Source organism: Onychostruthus taczanowskii, unplaced genomic scaffold, assembly GCF_017590055.1.
Source record: "Onychostruthus taczanowskii isolate IOZ18803 unplaced genomic scaffold, ASM1759005v1 scaffold5, whole genome shotgun sequence".
NCBI classification, from domain to species: domain Eukaryota; kingdom Metazoa; phylum Chordata; class Aves; order Passeriformes; family Passeridae; genus Onychostruthus; species Onychostruthus taczanowskii.
The window spans coordinates 18,508,637-18,525,717 of NW_024502568.1; the positions used below are offsets into that span (position 1 = coordinate 18,508,637).

The 17,081-nt window shown below is 45.7% G+C and overlaps 1 protein-coding gene across 4 annotated transcripts; it reads left to right on the forward strand.

Annotated features, from left to right (window-relative positions):
- Nucleotides 1–447: 447 nt before the first annotated feature.
- GLRX3 (glutaredoxin 3) lies at nucleotides 448–16,412 on the forward strand. Of its 4 annotated transcripts, none has more exons than XM_041415668.1 (11): nucleotides 448–698; nucleotides 4,252–4,360; nucleotides 6,766–6,840; nucleotides 9,962–10,160; nucleotides 10,250–10,422; nucleotides 10,544–10,605; nucleotides 11,947–12,004; nucleotides 12,641–12,693; nucleotides 14,250–14,367; nucleotides 14,447–14,539; nucleotides 15,757–16,177. In XM_041415668.1, the coding sequence occupies exons 1-11, from the start codon at nucleotides 631–633 to the stop codon at nucleotides 15,778–15,780; spliced, it is 1,032 nt and encodes a 343-aa protein (XP_041271602.1). In that variant the 5' UTR covers nucleotides 448–630; the 3' UTR covers nucleotides 15,781–16,177. The 4 variants fall into 4 exon arrangements, with proteins under 4 accessions (XP_041271602.1, XP_041271600.1, XP_041271601.1 ...); XM_041415666.1 differs by lacking the exon at nucleotides 15,757–16,177 and adding an exon at nucleotides 16,191–16,412 and having other exon boundaries at nucleotides 465–698; XM_041415667.1 differs by lacking the exons at nucleotides 6,766–6,840; nucleotides 15,757–16,177 and adding exons at nucleotides 8,312–8,386; nucleotides 16,191–16,412 and having other exon boundaries at nucleotides 465–698.
- Nucleotides 16,413–17,081: the final 669 nt, after the last annotated feature.

Sequence of the window (17,081 nt, forward strand, 5' to 3'; positions counted from 1 at the left end):
GCGCTCGTGCATTTTGGGACCATTTGGGTTCATCCTGGGTGCAGCCCTGGCTGGGCTCTTGTGCTGCCCAAGGTGCATCCATGGAGGAGATCCTTGGAATCAATCCCTGCTTTATTTTGTAGCTCTGACCAGTTTCCACTCTAGAGCAGCCCTCTCCAGGCACCAATATTCCCCAAAATGCGTTCTCCTCCCTGCCCTTGGCACAGCCCTGCCCTGAACCAGGCAGCGCAGCGGGCTCCGTGCCGCCCGGGGAGCTCGGGCAGCGCCGGGGCCGGGCTCAGCGTCCCTTCGTGCCGCCGGGCAGGCGGGGCGGCCCAGCAGGGCCCTGGGGAGAGCACCACGCACCGCGCACGGCGGGGCGCCGCGCCGGGCCGGGCCGGGTGTGCCGGGAGCGGGCCGGGCTGTGGGACTGGGACCGGCTCCGGCTCCGGGTTCTGGCCCTTGGAACGGCACGGCCATGACGGGGCGCTGCGTGAGGCGGGGGGGGCACGTGACACGGGCGGGACGCGTGACACGGGCAGGCCACGTGAGGCAGGAGGAAGACGCGTGAGCAGGGCGGACGCACGTGACCCCGCGGGTGCCGCCACGTGACCGCCGGGCGACCCCACGTGTCCCTGGCTCGGCCCGGCCATGGCGGGCGCGGTGGCGGCCGCGGGCTCCGTGGAGCAGTTCCAGAAGCTGCTGCAGCGCCCGGACAGGTGAGGGGACAGCGGGGGAGGTCCCGCTCCTCTGTCCCTTACCGGGGCTCCCGTCGCTCAGTCTCCTCCGTGGCGGCCAGCTCCGCCTGCCGTCCCTCGGTGCCATCCGTTGGTGCCCTCCCGGTGTCACCTCCGTGGGTGCCAGCCCGCGTTCCCCATCCCGGTGTCCCCTCCCGTGTCTCGGTGCCCTCCCGCTGTCCCCTCTTTTGTTCCCGTGCCTCGGTGCCCTCCCGGTGTCCCCTCTTTTGTTCCCGTCCCTCGGTGCCCTCCCGGTGTCCCCTCTTTTGTTCCCGTGCCTCGGTGCCCTCCCGGTGTCCCCTCTTTGGGTCCCGTGCCTCGGTGCCCTCCCGGTGTCCCCTCTTTGGGTCCCGTCCCTCGGTGCCCTCCCGGTGTCCCCTCCCGGTCCCCGCAGGGCCCAGCTCGGGAGGGGCCGGTGCTGCCGCAGCGCTCCGTGAAACCTGCCGGGGGAAGATAAAAAACCCCAAAGAGGAGGCAAACCGAGCCCCAGGCTGCTCAAAGGCCGGGCTTTGGTCGGGCTTAGGCTCGGCTTAGGCCGGGTTTAGGCTCGGCCTTGGCTCGGCCTTTGGCAGCCCCGCGTTCCCCTGGCTCAGCGCTCGGAGGTGCCGCCCTGTAGCAGCTCCTGCCGCAGGGAATTTGGGGCCAAGTCTGGCGAATCGGCTGGAAAATCCCATAAACCTGAGCTGCCCTGCGAGCTGGGATGTCACCAGAACCACCAGGGCATTTCAGTGGGAACGGCAGTGGAATTTCAGTGGGAGCAGCAGTGGAATTTCAATGGGCGCAGCAGTGAAATTGCAATGGGAACAGCAGTGAAATTGGAGTGGGATGAGTGGGAACAGCAGTGGAATTTCAATGGGCGCAGCAGTGAAATTGCAATGGGAACAGCAGTGGGAACAGCAGTGAAATTGCAGTGGGAACATCAGTGAAATTGCAATGGGAACAGCAGTGGAACTGCAGTGGGAACAGCAGTGGAATTGGAATGGGAACAGCAGTGGAATTGCAGTGGGAACAGCAGTGGAATTGCAATGGGAACAGCAGTGGAATTGCAATGGGAACAGCAGTGGAATTGCAATGGGAACAGCAGTGGAATTGCAATGGGAACAGCAGTGGAATTGCAATGGGAACAGCAGTGGAATTGCAATGGGAACATCAGTGGAATTTCAATGGGAACAGCAGTGAAATTGCAGTGGGAACAGCAATGGAATTGGAGTGGGAACATCAGTGAAATTAGAGTGGGAACATCAGTGGAATTTCAATGGGAACAGCAGTGGAATTGCCATGGGAACAGCAGTGAAATTGCAGTGGGAACAGCAATGGAATTGGAGTGGGAACATCAGTGAAATTGAAGTGGGAACATCAGTGGAATTGCAATGGGAACAGCAGTGAAATTGCAGTGGGAACAGCAGTGGAATTGCAATGGGAACAGCAGTGGAATTGGAGTGGGAACAGCAGTGGAATTGCCATGGGCACAGCAGTGACACATCAATGGGCGCAGCAGCGTTTGGGTGTTCACTGACACACAAGTGGCTCTGATTTATTCCTCTCCTGCCCAGGTTCTCGTTAATCTGGTTTTGTGCCCTGTGATTAATGACAGGGCTGTGCTTTTCCTACAACCCCAGCCTGCTCTGGGACCTTGCAGCCCTTCCAGGGACACCTTGCCCTGTCCCAGGGTGCTCCCAGCCTGTCCTGAGCAACCCCAGTGGTTTTATTCCAGTATTCCATGTGCGTGTTTAAATCTGGGAGGAGCTGCAGTAAGCTCCTCTGTAATTACAGAGTTACAGTGATTAAAAGTGTGGTGGAATACCAGCATCAGTTCTGAGAGACAGCCAGAGGAAATGCTGTTAAATGGGAAAAAGGAACAGAATTTCTTCCAAACTTGCTGCAGGAGTTCCATTTCCCCTCCTGGAATTGTCCTTCAGCTGGATTGTTTTGCAGGGACACTGCACAACAAACTCTTGTGCCCAGAGGAAAATGGCTTCAGGAACAAACACAATATTTTAAGGTTATTTAAAAAAAAACCCACCAGTAATTTTCTCATTGCCTTTGTCACAGAACATCATTTGGTTTTCTCTCTAAAAGAATTGATTATTTTATCCGTGTTCTTGGACCCACAATGAGCTGGTAATCCTGAATAACTCTTCCTCTGCTTCCTTTGAAAACAGCATTTATAATTACACCTTAATGTCATAGGATTTTTTGTTTCAGAAAATTAACATTTCTTGCATTGAGTTGTCAGTAAGTTTGTGTTGTAGAATGAGTGTAAATTTTGATATTTAAAGAGGAAATTGGGGATTTGTCATAACCTTTTTATCTCTGCCCTGTTTAATAGTGGAGCTTTTTTTTAATTTTGGTTGAATGCAGGGAACACTTTGTTTAGAGTTACTTAATTGCTTCATTTTGCTAAGTCTTTATTTTTTATCTCTCTTAGTGTTTTCAAGTACTCTGTTTTTTTTTTAAGGTCAAATCAAAGTGCTCAGGGAGCAGTTCACTTGCAAAATCTGAATTGTTCTGTGAATGAATTAAAAAAAAAAAAATCAAAAAACCAAAACAACTCCAAAACCCCTAGTGCAGATGAATTTAAAATATGTTCTTCCTGAAGATAAAAATGAATATATTGCAGCTGGGTGTTGGTAAAGAAGGAGCAGTCTCTGGTGGGATGAGGATAAAATAATCCTGTGATGATTTGAGGCCCATCCCTGTGGCCAGGTGTGTCCTGCTGTGGGCACAGATTGAAACTGAGGACTTGGAGGAAAAAAGAAAAGTTGTTCTGTTGTTTTTCTAGAGTTTAACTGGGAAATCAAGTGTGTGAAAGCATCCAGGGTGTGTGATCAGGTCACAGGAGCTGCTCCAGCAGGGATCTTGTGCTGCTACAATTTACAATGAATTTCCATTATTTAGGGATAAAAGACATGAAGTACCTGCTGTGGGATGGATGTCTTGATTTCTCTGTTTTTCTAAGTACATTAATATCAGTACATTGTGTATTTAATTCCTTATTCCCATTCTCTGGTGGTTTGACCTTGCAAAGATGGAGAATGGAACTGAAAATTCCAATATCTTGTCACTGCTGTCATCCCAGATGTGTAAGCCCGTGGGAGCTGGTACCCAGTGTGATGGGATTTCTGCTCACACCTTTAAATGCTGTGTAGAACCAATCCCAAACATCCCAGCAAACCTGGAATAAGAAGTTGGAGCAAGTGAAAGCAGAAAAATAACATTGCAGTGTGACAGGTTTTGTACTGCATGGCCTCAGCACTGCTGCTGGGCTCGGAATGTTCCCTGGAAAGGAAAACTCCTGGTATGCTTTAAAGGGTTTTTTATCTCAGGTGATGCCTCAGGTTTGGCTTTTCTGTTTTCAGATAAGGGTTTTTATGGAGCGCCCATCCCTGGAGTGTCCAAGGAGTTGCTGGAGCTGGCACTCAGGGCTCTGGGGACAAGGTGGGGTCAGGCCCCTGGATGGTGTTTCCCAGGCTCAGGGGTCCCACGACGCCGGTGTTTGTTGGCAGCTGTCCCCAGGAGCGCTGTCTGTCCCCAGGTCCCTGGTGGTGGTGCACTTCTGGGCGCCGTGGGCTCCGCAGTGCGCGCAGATGAACGAGGTGATGGCAGCGCTGGCCCGCGAGCACAGCCAGGTCACCTTCGTGCAGGTGAGCCGGGGAGCCCTGGGGGAGGGAAATGTCCCACCAGGGAGCTTCCTCTGGGCTGCCTGCACGGCCTCACGTGCAAGGCCCCTCTCACATCTGGGATCCTGGAGGTGCTGCTGCCGTCAGGGATGACAGGGAATCCTGGAATGCCTTGGGTGGGAAGGGACCTCAGAGCCCACCCAGTGTTATCCCAGAGGTGCTGCTGCCGTGTGGGGTCAGACAAGGAATCCTGGAATGCCTTGGGTGGGAAGGGACCTCAGAGCCCACCCAGTGTTATCCCAGAGGTGCTGCTGCCGTCAGGGATGGCTCAGACAAGGAATCCTGGAATAATTTGGGTGGGAAGGAATCTCAGAGCCCACCCAGTGTTATCCCAGAGGTGCTGCTGCCGTCAGGGATGACAGACAGGGAATCCTGGAATACCTTGGGTGGGAAGGATGCTCAAAGCCCACCCAGTGGTATCCCAGAGGTGCTGCTGCCATCAGGGATGGCTCAGGGAATCCTGGAATGATTTGGGTGGGAAGGAAGCTCAAAGCCCACCCAGTGCCACCCCTGCCATGGGAGGGACACCTCCCACTGTCCCAGGGTGTCCAGCCATGGGGATGTTATCTCAGGATTCCCAGAGGGTTCCTGTGACATTAAAATGACCCTTCAGGAAGGTGAATTCAGGCCCTGCAAGGTTGTCACTCTGCTTTGTGAGACCCTCTGCACATCCCACTGGGAGCCAGGGGAAGGAAGAAGGAATTCACTTCATCCACGTGCTGTTGGTTTTAAACCAAATTTCTCTGGTTAATGAGACACTTGTGGGATGCTGAGGGCAGGGAGCAGCCAGCTGTGTGTGAGTATTTTAATGTGATTTTTACAGCCTTTAGGATGTGTGTGTGGGCTTTTTTAAATGATTCCTCTCAGCTGGTATTTGTAAAACAGGACAGAATTATTTGAATGGTATTTTATGACTTAGAGCTTCAAAAGATTAATTTTCAACACACTGCAAATTCAAGATGCTTAAATTTATCTAGAGTTTAGTAGCTTTTACTCAGCCCAAGAAAGTCTGGAATCTCTCAGTTGCCTTTTCATTATTCCTGTATAATTTATTTATGACCTTTATTATTCAGCTGTAATTTATTTTTTAATAATGAGGTTCCAAAGTTATCCAGGGCTGTGAAACCCTGATAGTGGCACATCCTTCCCCCAACTTCCCTCTTCCCAGTAATGTTAATGTTACTGCTGTTCTTGCTTAGAGAAAATAAGCTGATGACAATTCTTGGGTGAATTTTACTGATACATTTTGGAGGGAGGAGCTCCTCCAGAGGAATATATTTGATTTTGGCAGTTCTTGGTGGGATTTTTGTATTGCAGAATATCCAGCCTGCCTTTGAATTGGCAAGCACCTGTTACCTCCTCGCATGTTTGGTTGACATGAGTGTGTTCACATCCCAAAACACTCACAAACAACATTTTGGGAAGCTGTGCCAATGACAGCAGGTTCCTGAAACATGAAATGGATTCTGTTCTGTGTTATGTGCAACATAAATATCCAAGCAGGAAGCTTTGCTGGGAAAGAAAATGAGTGTTAGATGTGGAAGTCATCATTTGCCCCTGGAAAAAGAATCAATAATTGGAGTTACCTATTCTCCTTCAATTATGTATAAGCTTTCAGTTCAGTTTCAGTTGGATGTAAGCTTTCATTTTCTAGCTGTGGTTTTCCAGTTGATGCTGTTGGAGTGATGATGTGCAGGAGGAGGATGGGGGCTCACTTTTGCTGCTCCTGCTTTGCCTCTCTGATTAGTGGGTTCATTAAGAGCCTGTGTAGCTGGAGCTGCTCAAAATCTGAGCCAGCAAAGATGAATTTTCATAGCAAATCCCTCTGTGATGAAAGTGGGAGCAGTAATCCCTGGCTGGGCACTCAGCAGCCTTGCAGGAGTTAAAAATCAAGTTTAGCACCATCAGCTGAAGGAGCAGCTCCTTTCCCCCTCCTCATTTGCAGGGGGCTGCGGATGTCAGGGGTGATGCAGAGCCCCCCAAAGGGGCACAGCAGCACCTCTGTGATGGGGACATAACTGGGGACAGTGATTTATGGGTTCCAATATAGCAGGAGCTGCACAGCACTGAGAATTTACTAGGTCAGGAGTGCACCCAGAATTTTATTCACAGCCTCCGGGCCTCTTTTGAAACGTGCAACAAAATAAAAACCTCTGAACCTGCTTTGACACCGTGGAGGTTCACGGTGCCACGGCAGCCCACAGAGTCTCATTTAAATGTAAATGTCTCCCAGACTTCAGCAGCAGATCCTGCTTAAATGTATAAAATGCCAGGGAGAACATTCCAGGATTGACACTTGCGGTGAAACTTTAAAGAAGATTATGAAAATAATCCAGTGTTGTTTTTTTTTTTTGTTGTTTGGTTTTTAGCTGGAAGCTGAGGCTGTGCCTGAAGTGTCTGAAAAATATGGAATTAGTTCTGTTCCAACGTTCTTGTTCTTTAAGGTAAGAGGAAATGGATTTAAGAGGAAATGAATTTAAGAAAAGTGGATTTAAGAGAAAATAGAATCCATGTGGACTCTTAATACTTATACTTTTGTAATACTCTACCAGAACCTTAGGAGCATTCTCAGTGAGGAAACACCTCTGTAACTGATTGAAGTCTGTCCAGTGGAACCTAAAAATGGAAATAGAAATGGTTTTTTCACTTTTTATGGAATAGTTCAGGGCTTCCTTAAGTGCTTCGGGATTCATACGTAGTTTTTATTTCACTTGTTGTACTTGGGTCAAAAAATTCACAGCAACATTTCTTTGTAGTTGGGGACAAAACCTAAGAAATTATGATAATAACAGAAATAACAATTCTGTTTGGGTGCTATTTGCCTGTGATGATAAAATGGATACTATTTTCTTAAATAAGTATTTCTGGAGGCAAACTTGGTGCTGTTACTGATGCCTTGGCTGCCTAGAACAGAGGCTAGACAAGGTTAAGAGGATAAAGTGGGTATTTATTAAGGCCTTCAGCAGTCAGAGCCTCCCAGGGGCTACTGCCAAGATGGACATGGTCACGGGTTTTTCAGGCAGATACGAGTTTGGTCTATTTACATATCAGGGGTTAATTCTCTAGTTCAGCTTCAGGTGATGAAGTTATTTGCCCCAGTTTGCTCCTCCCCAATTCACTTTTATTTGTACTTTCCAGGGCCTGAGGCTGTAGGGTGTCCTTGAGTTTCAGGCCTGGAAGAATTGTTTAGTCTGACCAAAACGTGAGGACTGTAGCTAACACTGTGTGGAGTTCAGTTAGGCACTAGTGCAGCACAGGATCTGAAAAACAGAAAGGCTAAAATCCCTCGGGCATCATTACTGCCAGAAAGGCACGAGCCTGGCAGGACAGCCCCTCCCTGCAAAGCCAGGCTTGGCTGGCTGTGTGTGCTGTGCTTTAGCCCAGCCTGGACTGAAGGCTGTGTGTGCTTTGAGCCCAGCCTGGACTGAAGGCTGTGTGTGCTTTGAGCCCAGCCTGGACTGAAGGCTGTGTGTGCTGTGCTTTGAGCCTGGACTGAAGGCTGTGTGTGCTGTGCTTTGAGCCCAGCCTGGACTGAAGGCTGTGTGTGCTGTGCTTTGAGCCCAGCCTGGACTGAAGGCTGTGTGTGCTGTGCTTTGAGCCCAGCCTGAAGGCTGTGTGTGCTTTGAGCCCAGCCTGGACTGAAGGCTGTGTGTGCTTTAGCCCAGCCTGGACTGAAGGCTGTGTTTGCTGTGCTTTAGCCCAGCCTGGACTGAAGGCTGTGTGTGCTTTAGCCCAGCCTGGACTGAAGGCTGTGTGTGCTTTAGCCCAGCCTGGACTGAAGGCTGTGTGTGCTGTGCTTTGAGCCCAGCCTGGACTGAAGGCTGTGTGTGCTTTGAGCCCAGCCTGGACTGAAGGCTGTGAATTATGAAAAAAATCCAGTGTTGTTTTTTTTTTTTTTTGTTGTTTGGTTTTTAGCTGGAAGCTGAGGCTGTGCCTGAAGTGTCTGAAAAATATGGAATTAGTTCTGTTCCAACGTTCTTGTTCTTTAAGGTAAGAGGAAATGGATTTAAGAGGAAATGAATTTAAGAAAAGTGGATTTAAGAGAAAATAGAATCCATGTGGACTCTTAATACTTATACTTTTGTAATACTCTACCAGAACCTTAGGAGCATTCTCAGTGAGGAAACACCTCTGTAACTGATTGAAGTCTGTCCAGTGGAACCTAAAAATGGAAATAGAAATGTTTTTTTCACTTTATATGGAATAGTTCAGGGCTTCCTTAAGTGCTTCGGGATTCATACGTAGTTTTTATTTCACTTGTTGTACTTGGGTCAAAAAATTGACAGCAACATTTCTTTGTAGCTGGGGACAAAACCTAAGAAATTATGATAATAACAGAAATAACAATTCTGTTTGGGTGCTATTTGCCTGTGATGATAAAATGGATACTATTTTCTTAAATAAGTATTTCTGGAGGCAAACTTGGTGCTGTTACTGATGCCTTGGCTGCCTAGAACAGAGGCTAGACAAGGTTAAGAGGATAAAGTGGGTATTTATTAAGGCCTTCAGCAGTCAGAGCCTCCCAGGGGCTACTGCCAAGATGGACACGGTCACGGGTTTTTCAGGCAGATATGAGTTTGGTCTATTTACATATCAGGGGTTAATTCTCTAGTTCAGCTTCAGGTGATGAAGTTATTTGCCCCAGTTTGCTCCTCCCCAATTCACTTTTGTTTGTACTTTCCAGGGCCTGAGGCTGTAGGGTGTCCTTGAGTTTCAGGCCTGGAAGAATTGTTTAGTCTGACCAAAACGTGAGGACTGTAGCTAACACTGTGTGGAGTTCAGTTAGGCACTAGTGCAGCACAGGATCTGAAAAACAGAAAGGCTAAAATCCCTCGGGCATCATTACTGCCAGAAAGGCACGAGCCTGGCAGGACAGCCCCTCCCTGCAAAGCCAGGCTTGGCTGGCTGTGTGTGCTGTGCTTTAGCCCAGCCTGGACTGAAGGCTGTGTGTGCTTTGAGCCCAGCCTGGACTGAAGGCTGTGTGTGCTTTAGCCCAGCCTGGACTGAAGGCTGTGTTTGCTGTGCTTTAGCCCAGCCTGGACTGAAGGCTGTGTGTGCTTTAGCCCAGCCTGGACTGAAGGCTGTGTGTGCTTTGAGCCCAGCCTGGACTGAAGGCTGTGTGTGCTTTGAGCCCAGCCTGGACTGAAGGCTGTGTGTGCTGTGCTTTGAGCCCAGCCTGGACTGAAGGCTGTGTGTGCTTTGAGCCCAGCCTGGACTGAAGGCTGTGTGTGCTTTGAGCCCAGCCTGGACTGAAGGCTGTGTGTGCTTTGAGCCCAGCCTGGACTGAAGGCTGTGGTTTCAGCCCAGTCTGGACTGAAGGCTGTGTTTGCTGTGGTTTAAGCCAGCCTGCACTGTGTGCTGTGCTTTATCCCACCTGCACTGAAGGCCATATTGGCTGTGTGTGTCCCCTTTCCTGAAGCTGTGCGTATCCCCCCTTTCCTGAAGGCTGTATTTGCTGTGTGTACCCCCTCCCTGAAGGCTGTATTTGCTGTGTTTATCCCCCCTCCCTGAAGGCTGTATTTGCTGTGTTTACCCCTCCCCGAAGCTGTGTGCTCTTGCCCTCAGAACTCCCAGAAGGTGGACCGTCTGGACGGCGCTCACGCTCCGGAGCTGACGCAGAAGGTGCAGCGGCACTCGGCCGGCTCGGGCGGCCCCGGCGGCGCTGCCCCTGCCCAGGAGCAGCTGCACGCCCGCCTCAGGGCGCTCATCAACGCGGCGCCCTGCATGCTGTTCATGAAGGGCTCTCCCAAGGAGCCGCGCTGCGGTGGGTGAGCCTCGCCGGTCCCCCTCCCCGGCCCGGCCCGGGGCAGCGCCGGGCTCGGCCCTGCTGAGATCCGCTGCCTTCCACCCTAGGCTTCAGCAGGCAGATGGTGGAGATCCTGCAGAAGCACGGCGTGGCCTTCAGCAGCTTCGACATCTTCTCCGACGAGGAGGTTCGCCAGGGCCTCAAAGCCTTCTCCAACTGGCCGACCTACCCGCAGCTCTACGTGGCCGGGGAGCTCATCGGGGGCCTGGACATCGTCAAGGTGATTTTGTCTCCTCTTTGTCTCCGCTTTTTTTTTTTGGTCTCCTCTTTGGCTTGACACAAGTGTCTTTGTCTTGCTTTTTCTACCTCATTTTTTGCTTCTTTTCCCCCAATTTCCACAGGAGCTCGAGGCGTCGGGAGAGCTGGACACGATCTGCCCGAAGGGCCAGAAGCTGGAGGACAGGTGGGGCAATTATAACAAATTTTGAGGGTTTTTTATTGTGTTCATCCAGGGGAAACCCTCTAAAAATTCCTACTTTATCAGAAGTGCCTCAAGAATCGATTTACTTGCAGAATTCTGGTAGTTTTTCAGTGTCTTTTGGGGTTTCTTCGTGTAAGTCCACGAATTTTTACTTACATTTGTGGTTTGATTTCTGCTTTTGCAAGAATGTATCTGTTTATATATTTATATAGCTGTATATATCTATTTATATATCTCTATATATATATATATATTTATGCATTTATGTATCTATAACTATTTATATATTGATATGTATCTATATATTTATAAATATGCCTTTCTAAATATCTATATTTATAAATGTCTGTATTTCTGTATTTCTATTTATACATTATATATACCTACTTATGTATTTATATGTCTATATCTATCTACTTATATATTTATAGATCTGTATCTACAGGTGGATATATAGATATATATTCCTTCTTGTCTCTATTTAGCAATTTATTCTTTAAAAATAACTGGGAGAATCATATTTTTAAGCTTTTTCCACCTTTATTTGCCACAGACTTCCCAACTCTGGTGTCACTGGAGGGAATCCCTGCCTGGTTCTTCTCCCTGCTCAGTGCAGTACAGAAATAATTTAATAAATCCCATGTAAAAGTGGTGCTAAATAATAATCCCACTGTTGTAAATTCCAGGGATTTATTAATTCCTTCCAAATTTGTCCCAAGGCTTGGGTTACTTTCCTTTGAAGTTGTTTCACTGAGGCCACACACCCTAATTAATGCTTTTAGCAGAGATTCAATTGGAGATTAAGATGAGATGGGCACATCTTTAAAAACTTTTATTTGGTGGCCTTTAAAAACTTATTTTTTAAAGCCTTTTAGCCCCTCTCTGTGCTTTTTAAGGAGTTTGTTAAGAAATGAAACATTTTTTGGCCAGTTCTTGATGAAAGTTTGCAGATTGCACAAGCAGTAACTCCATTTACACAGAATTTTTTTGCTTGGCACAAACTTTTGAGGGAAAGAAGGGAATGGGAAACGTCCTCTGCCTCCCAAAGGGTTTTAAGGTTCCCTTCAAGTTTTGGGTTTTTAGGTTAAAATTGTCCATGAGATGTGTTTTTAAGGAGCAGCAGCACCTCTGGGGAAGTTTGAGTGACATTTTTCACCAGGCTGCTCCATGGGAGATGGGTTCCTGCTGGGAGTGGCATTCCCATCCCAGGGTGGAATTCTTGGAGATTTATCCACTGGAGTGTTCATTCCCACTTCTGCATTTTGTCTGGGGTATTGGGGTATAAAATAACCATAAAATAAGGTGGTTTGTGTCTTTTTCTAGGCTTAAATCCTTGATAAACAAAGCTCCTGTGATGCTCTTCATGAAGGGAAACAAAGAGGTAATGTGGAGTGTTCCAGAAAATACTGAATTTTTGTCTTGTTCTTCCTTGATTCAAATCAGTGCAGCTGGAAAAGTTATTTATCTTTTTATTTGGTGCATCTGTAAACCACAGAACAGCCCTGGTTTTTATTATTGCTGAATATTATTTGTTAGATAGTTCTATTAATATTTATTAATACAGAAATTAATAGAAATATCTAATGCTTAGGTGTTATAATAGATATATCTAATATCTTAGATATCTTATATAATAGATGTCTATAATACCTATTCACATCTAAAAATTGCTGGGTGAAGAGTTTGCAGTGGATATGAATTATTAATTCATTAGAATTGAAATTATAATTAGTTTCATTATAGTTAAATTAATTATAATGAAATTAATTATAATGATAATAAATATAACAAGTTGCTGTCCTTGTTTGTTATAGTTTATTGTGGTGAATCCAGGGCAGTGATGCCTCAAAATGCAGCAGGTTTATTCCATAAATCCATAAAAAATCAGGAGATAAAGGATGAAAAAGGGATTAAGGAGAGGCTCATCCAGCAAAAACCTGGGAATTGCTGCAGTGCAGCTGGAATTGCATGGGTTAACAAAAGCAGAGACATTTCATATCTGCATTTTATCTTTTAGATGGCAAAATGTGGCTTCAGCAAGCAAATCATTGAAATCATGAACAACACTGGGTAGGTAATGGGGCTGAGTTTGGGGGCACTTCTGGGGTGAAACCTGCATTTTATGGAAAAGGTGTTGGAAAATGGGAGTGGAATTGTTCCCCAAGTGGAAGGTTTTCTTTTTCAAGAGGATTTCAACAGCTGAAGGGTTTGCTGAGAATTTTCATGAGGTTTTTTGAGACTTTTGGGGGTTCTTTCAAGATCTGTAAGGGGTTTTTTGGAGAATTTTCAGGGGGTCTTGAGAATTTTGAGGGATTCTGTTAGAATTTAGAGGAGTTTTTGAGGGCTCTTTGGAAGTTTTGGAGTCTCTTTTGAGAGAATTTTGAGGGGTTTTTTGGGGAATTTTGGGGATTTCCTGTGAGAATTTGGAGGGGCTTTGAAAAATCTTGAGGTTCTGAGAATTTTGAGGGTTTTTTGAGACATCTGAGGGGTTTTTTGAGACCTTTGTAGGCTTATTTTTGAGACTTTTGAGGGGTTTTTTTGAGTATTTTGAGAGGTTTTAAAAAATCTTGAGGTTTTAGAACTTGAGGGGATTTTTTTTGAGAATTCTGAGGGTTTTTTTGATAATTTTGAGGATTTTTTGAAAACTTTGAGGATTTTTTTTCCAACATTTTACGAGTTTCTAAAAAATCTTGACATTCCAGAAATTCCATTGCTAATTTTTGCATTTTTAGGTGAATTTTACATTTTTCAGCTGAATTTTTGCATTTTTTAGCCGAATTTTACATTTTTTAGCTGAATTTTTCATTCTTTAGCTGTATTTTACATTTCTTACCTGCATTTTTTAGCCGAATTTTGCATTCTTTAGCTGTATTTTATATTCTTTAGCTGTATTTCACATTCTTTAGCTGTATTTTACATTTTTTACCTGCATTTTTTTAGCTGTATTTCACATTCTTTAGCTGAATTTCACATTCTTTAGCTGTATTTCACATTTTTAGCTGTATTTCACATTTTTAGCTGTATTTCACATTCTTTAGCTGTATTTCACATTCTTTAGCTGAATTTTACATTCTTTAGCTGAATTTTACATTCCTTACCTGCATTTTTTAGCTGTATTTTACATTCTTTAGCTGTATTTCACATTCTTTAGCTGTATTTCACATTCTTTAGCTGTATTTCACATTCTTTAGCTGTATTTCACATTCTTTAGCTGTATTTCACATTCTTTAGCTGTATTTCACATTTTTTAGCTGCATTTTTAGCTGTATTTCACATTTTTAACCTGCATTCTTTAGCTGAATTTCACATTTTTAGCTGTATTTCACATTCTTTAGCTGTATTTTACATTTTTTACCTGCATTTTTTTAGCTGTATTTCACATTCTTTAGCTGAATTTCACATTCTTTAGCTGTATTTCACATTTTTTACCTGCATTCTTTAGCTGAATTTCACATTTTTAGCTGTATTTCACATTCTTTAGCTGTATTTTACATTTTTTACCCGCATTTTTTAGCCAAATTTCACATTCTTTAGCTGTATTTCACATTTTTAGCCGAATTTCACATTTTTAGCTGTACTTCACATTCCTTACCCGCCTTTGCGGCGCTCCCTTACGAACACCCCAGGGTGCTGTTGCTCTGTGATCCTTCCTCCCCATTCCCAGCGGGAATAACGCGAACATCCCGTTCTCTCCCTGTGCCCAGCGTGGACTACGAGACCTTTGACATCCTGGAGGACGAGGAGGTAAGGGAGCCCCTGCCCTGGGCCCCGAGCCCTGCTCCTCCCAGGGCCGGCATTCCCAGCTCGTTCCCTGTGTCCCCAGGTGCGCCAGGGGCTGAAATCCTTCTCCAGCTGGCCCACCTACCCCCAGCTGTACGTCAGGGGGGAGCTGGTGGGGGGCCTGGACATCGTCAAGGTAGGAGCTGCTTTCCTCCCAGTAACAAAGTTCCACTTCTAGGGAATTTTCCTGCCTGCCCCCCAGAGAATCCCAGCAGCCACCCCGGGGTTCTTTCCCAGGGAAAGGAGCTTGGAGTCTCCAGTGAATGACTGGAAAAAGCCCGTTTTTAACCCTTATTTTTTTTTTGGCGTTTTTCTCATCCTTAGTTTTGCTCCTGATGTCGTTTTCTGGGAAAAAGGGAATTTTCTTGGAGTTGTTGGAGCAGCCCCAGAGTTCCCAAATCCTGCTGAGCCCATTCCTGGATGGTTCAGAGCCAATTCCTCAGACTCTGGGACTCCTGGGGGTGCTCAGTCAATAAATCCCATTTCATTCTAAAATTACTGGGACTGCTGAAATGCCAGAGATTTGTTTGATTTCTTTCAGAAGTGTGAGGATTGCCTCAATTACATAGATTAATTTTATTTCCAAGGATTAATTTTACTTCAATTACATAGATTAATTTTATTTCCAAGGATTAATTTTACTTCAATTACATAGATTAATTTTATTTCTATAGATTAATGTTACTTCATGTATATGGATTAATTTTATTTCCAAAGATTCATTTTACTTCAATTGTATAGCTTTATTTTATTTATATAAATTAACTTTACTTCAATTATATAGATTAATTTTACTTAGAGTATATAAATTTTTATTTATTTAACAAGAGTTGGGATTGCTTCAATTATTATACAAATTTATTATTGAAATTATTATATGAAATTATTATATAAATAATAATTTTATTTATAGATACTATTTTTACATAAATTCTGTAGATAAATTTTATTTATCTAGATTAACTTTACTTAAATTATATGGATAATTCTATTTCTATAGATTAATTTTACCCAAAGTATATCATTAATTCTGTTTATTTAACAAGTGTAGGGATTGCTTCAGTTATATAGATTAGTTTTACCTTATATAGGTTAACTTAGTGTATAGATTAATTTTATTTGTTTCTTTAGCAAGTGTGGGGATTAAATCAATAAAAATAATCTAGATAATTGAAGAAGTGTGGGGGCTTTTTCAGTGCTCAGGAAGAGGAGTCTTGGGCATTGTGAGATGCTGTAAAATCCTTTTTTTCTGGTATTTCAGTGTAATTTCTCTCTCTGCATCCTTGGGCTGTTTGAACTCATGACCTGTATGGGTGGGTGAATGTTGTCAGTGGTTTAAATTTCATTTTTTAGTGCAGCATGGTATGGAATTACTGAAGTGGAGCTGTTGATGCCAAGGTGTGGGAGAAGAAGAGCATTCCACGTTGTTCCCCAAGTGTGTCCTGGTGCTCCTTGGGCAGTTGCCAGCCCTGAAATGTGAATTTCTGTCCCCGGGAGGAGCAGGGCAGGCCCCTCCTGCTCAGAATCCCCAGGATATTTCAGCTTCTTCTGGGGGTTTGTGGGTGGGAAAACAAAACCCATCCGTGGGTGGCGATTCCTCCTCCGGGGTGTTGGAAAGCTCTGTGCCTGGAATGTCTGGGATTCCACCTGGGAGGAGATCAGGGACCCCAGGCAGAGCCTCCAGGCTGTGATTTTTTTATCTCTTTCATTAAATCCACCCAAACCAGAGTTTAAATCCTTGATAAACCTCAGAGCTGCCATCCATCACTGCTGCCTTTCTCTTCCAGGAGCTGAAGGAAACTGGGGAGCTGCTGCCTGTGCTGAAGGGGGAGAGCTGATGGGGAGGACATCAGTGGGAAGAGAAATCCCTGGAACAGCCAGAGATTCTCCTGGAGCCCTGAGGAGCATCAGCAGGGGAAGCAGACAGGAAATAAATACAAATATTCTCTGTTTGAAAAGGGGTTTCACTGGGGGCACAAAAAGGTCAATTAAAATTCAGTGCTCCGGGATTTGTGCTGTGGGGGTTTCATTATTTGCACCCTTGTCCATCCCAGAATTATTTCAGGTGAAATTGGAACTTGATTTTTTTTGGGCTCAGCTCTCATTAGGGGAATATTAATGGAGCATCATCTTTTGCTGCCCCCATTAATTGTTTCCATGTGTAATGAACAAGGAAAACACGTTGGGAGCCTTCAGCCAGCCCAGCTTTAGGGAGTTTTAATGAGCTGCAGCTCTGTCCTCTGCGAACTCGTTAAGTGGGCGCACTAATTGCTAATTTGGGGTGCTCGGTCACAAACGTGGGGTTTTGGGAGCGTTCCAGTGGTTTTGGAAGTGCTGGTGAATCCTCAGGGATCCTTCAGGGCTGTGCAGAGCTTTCCTGGGCTGCTCCAGGGTTCCTTCACTGCTGCATCCAGGGATTTCATTTGGGCTCAGTCCTTGTCCCAGCACAAAGTCTGGGTAAGGTCCAAGTCCCCAAATCCTGGCAGGAATCTCCTTGCTGGGGAGCAGCTCTGGGGCTTTTTTTCCCTAAATCCTAAATATGATCCAAGTCTCAGAACCTGAACCAAATCTGGTGTTAAGCTTATCCCAACCTGGGGCTGCAGGGAAGCAGGTCCTTCCATGTGTTAGAGGATTCCCAGGGATGGATATTTAATTTTCCTGGATTAGTTTTAGTAATT

Bases quoted from the DNA above. Each gene is read 5' to 3' on its own strand.
- GLRX3 (XM_041415666.1), top strand. From the start codon at position 631: ATGGCGGGCGCGGTGGCGGCCGCGGGCTCCGTGGAGCAGTTCCAGAAG. The intron at 10,423-10,543 runs GTGATTTTGTCT...CAATTTCCACAG, and splicing joins GGGGCCTGGACATCGTCAAG to GAGCTCGAGGCGTCGGGAGA. The intron at 14,368-14,446 runs GTAAGGGAGCCC...CTGTGTCCCCAG, and splicing joins ACATCCTGGAGGACGAGGAG to GTGCGCCAGGGGCTGAAATC.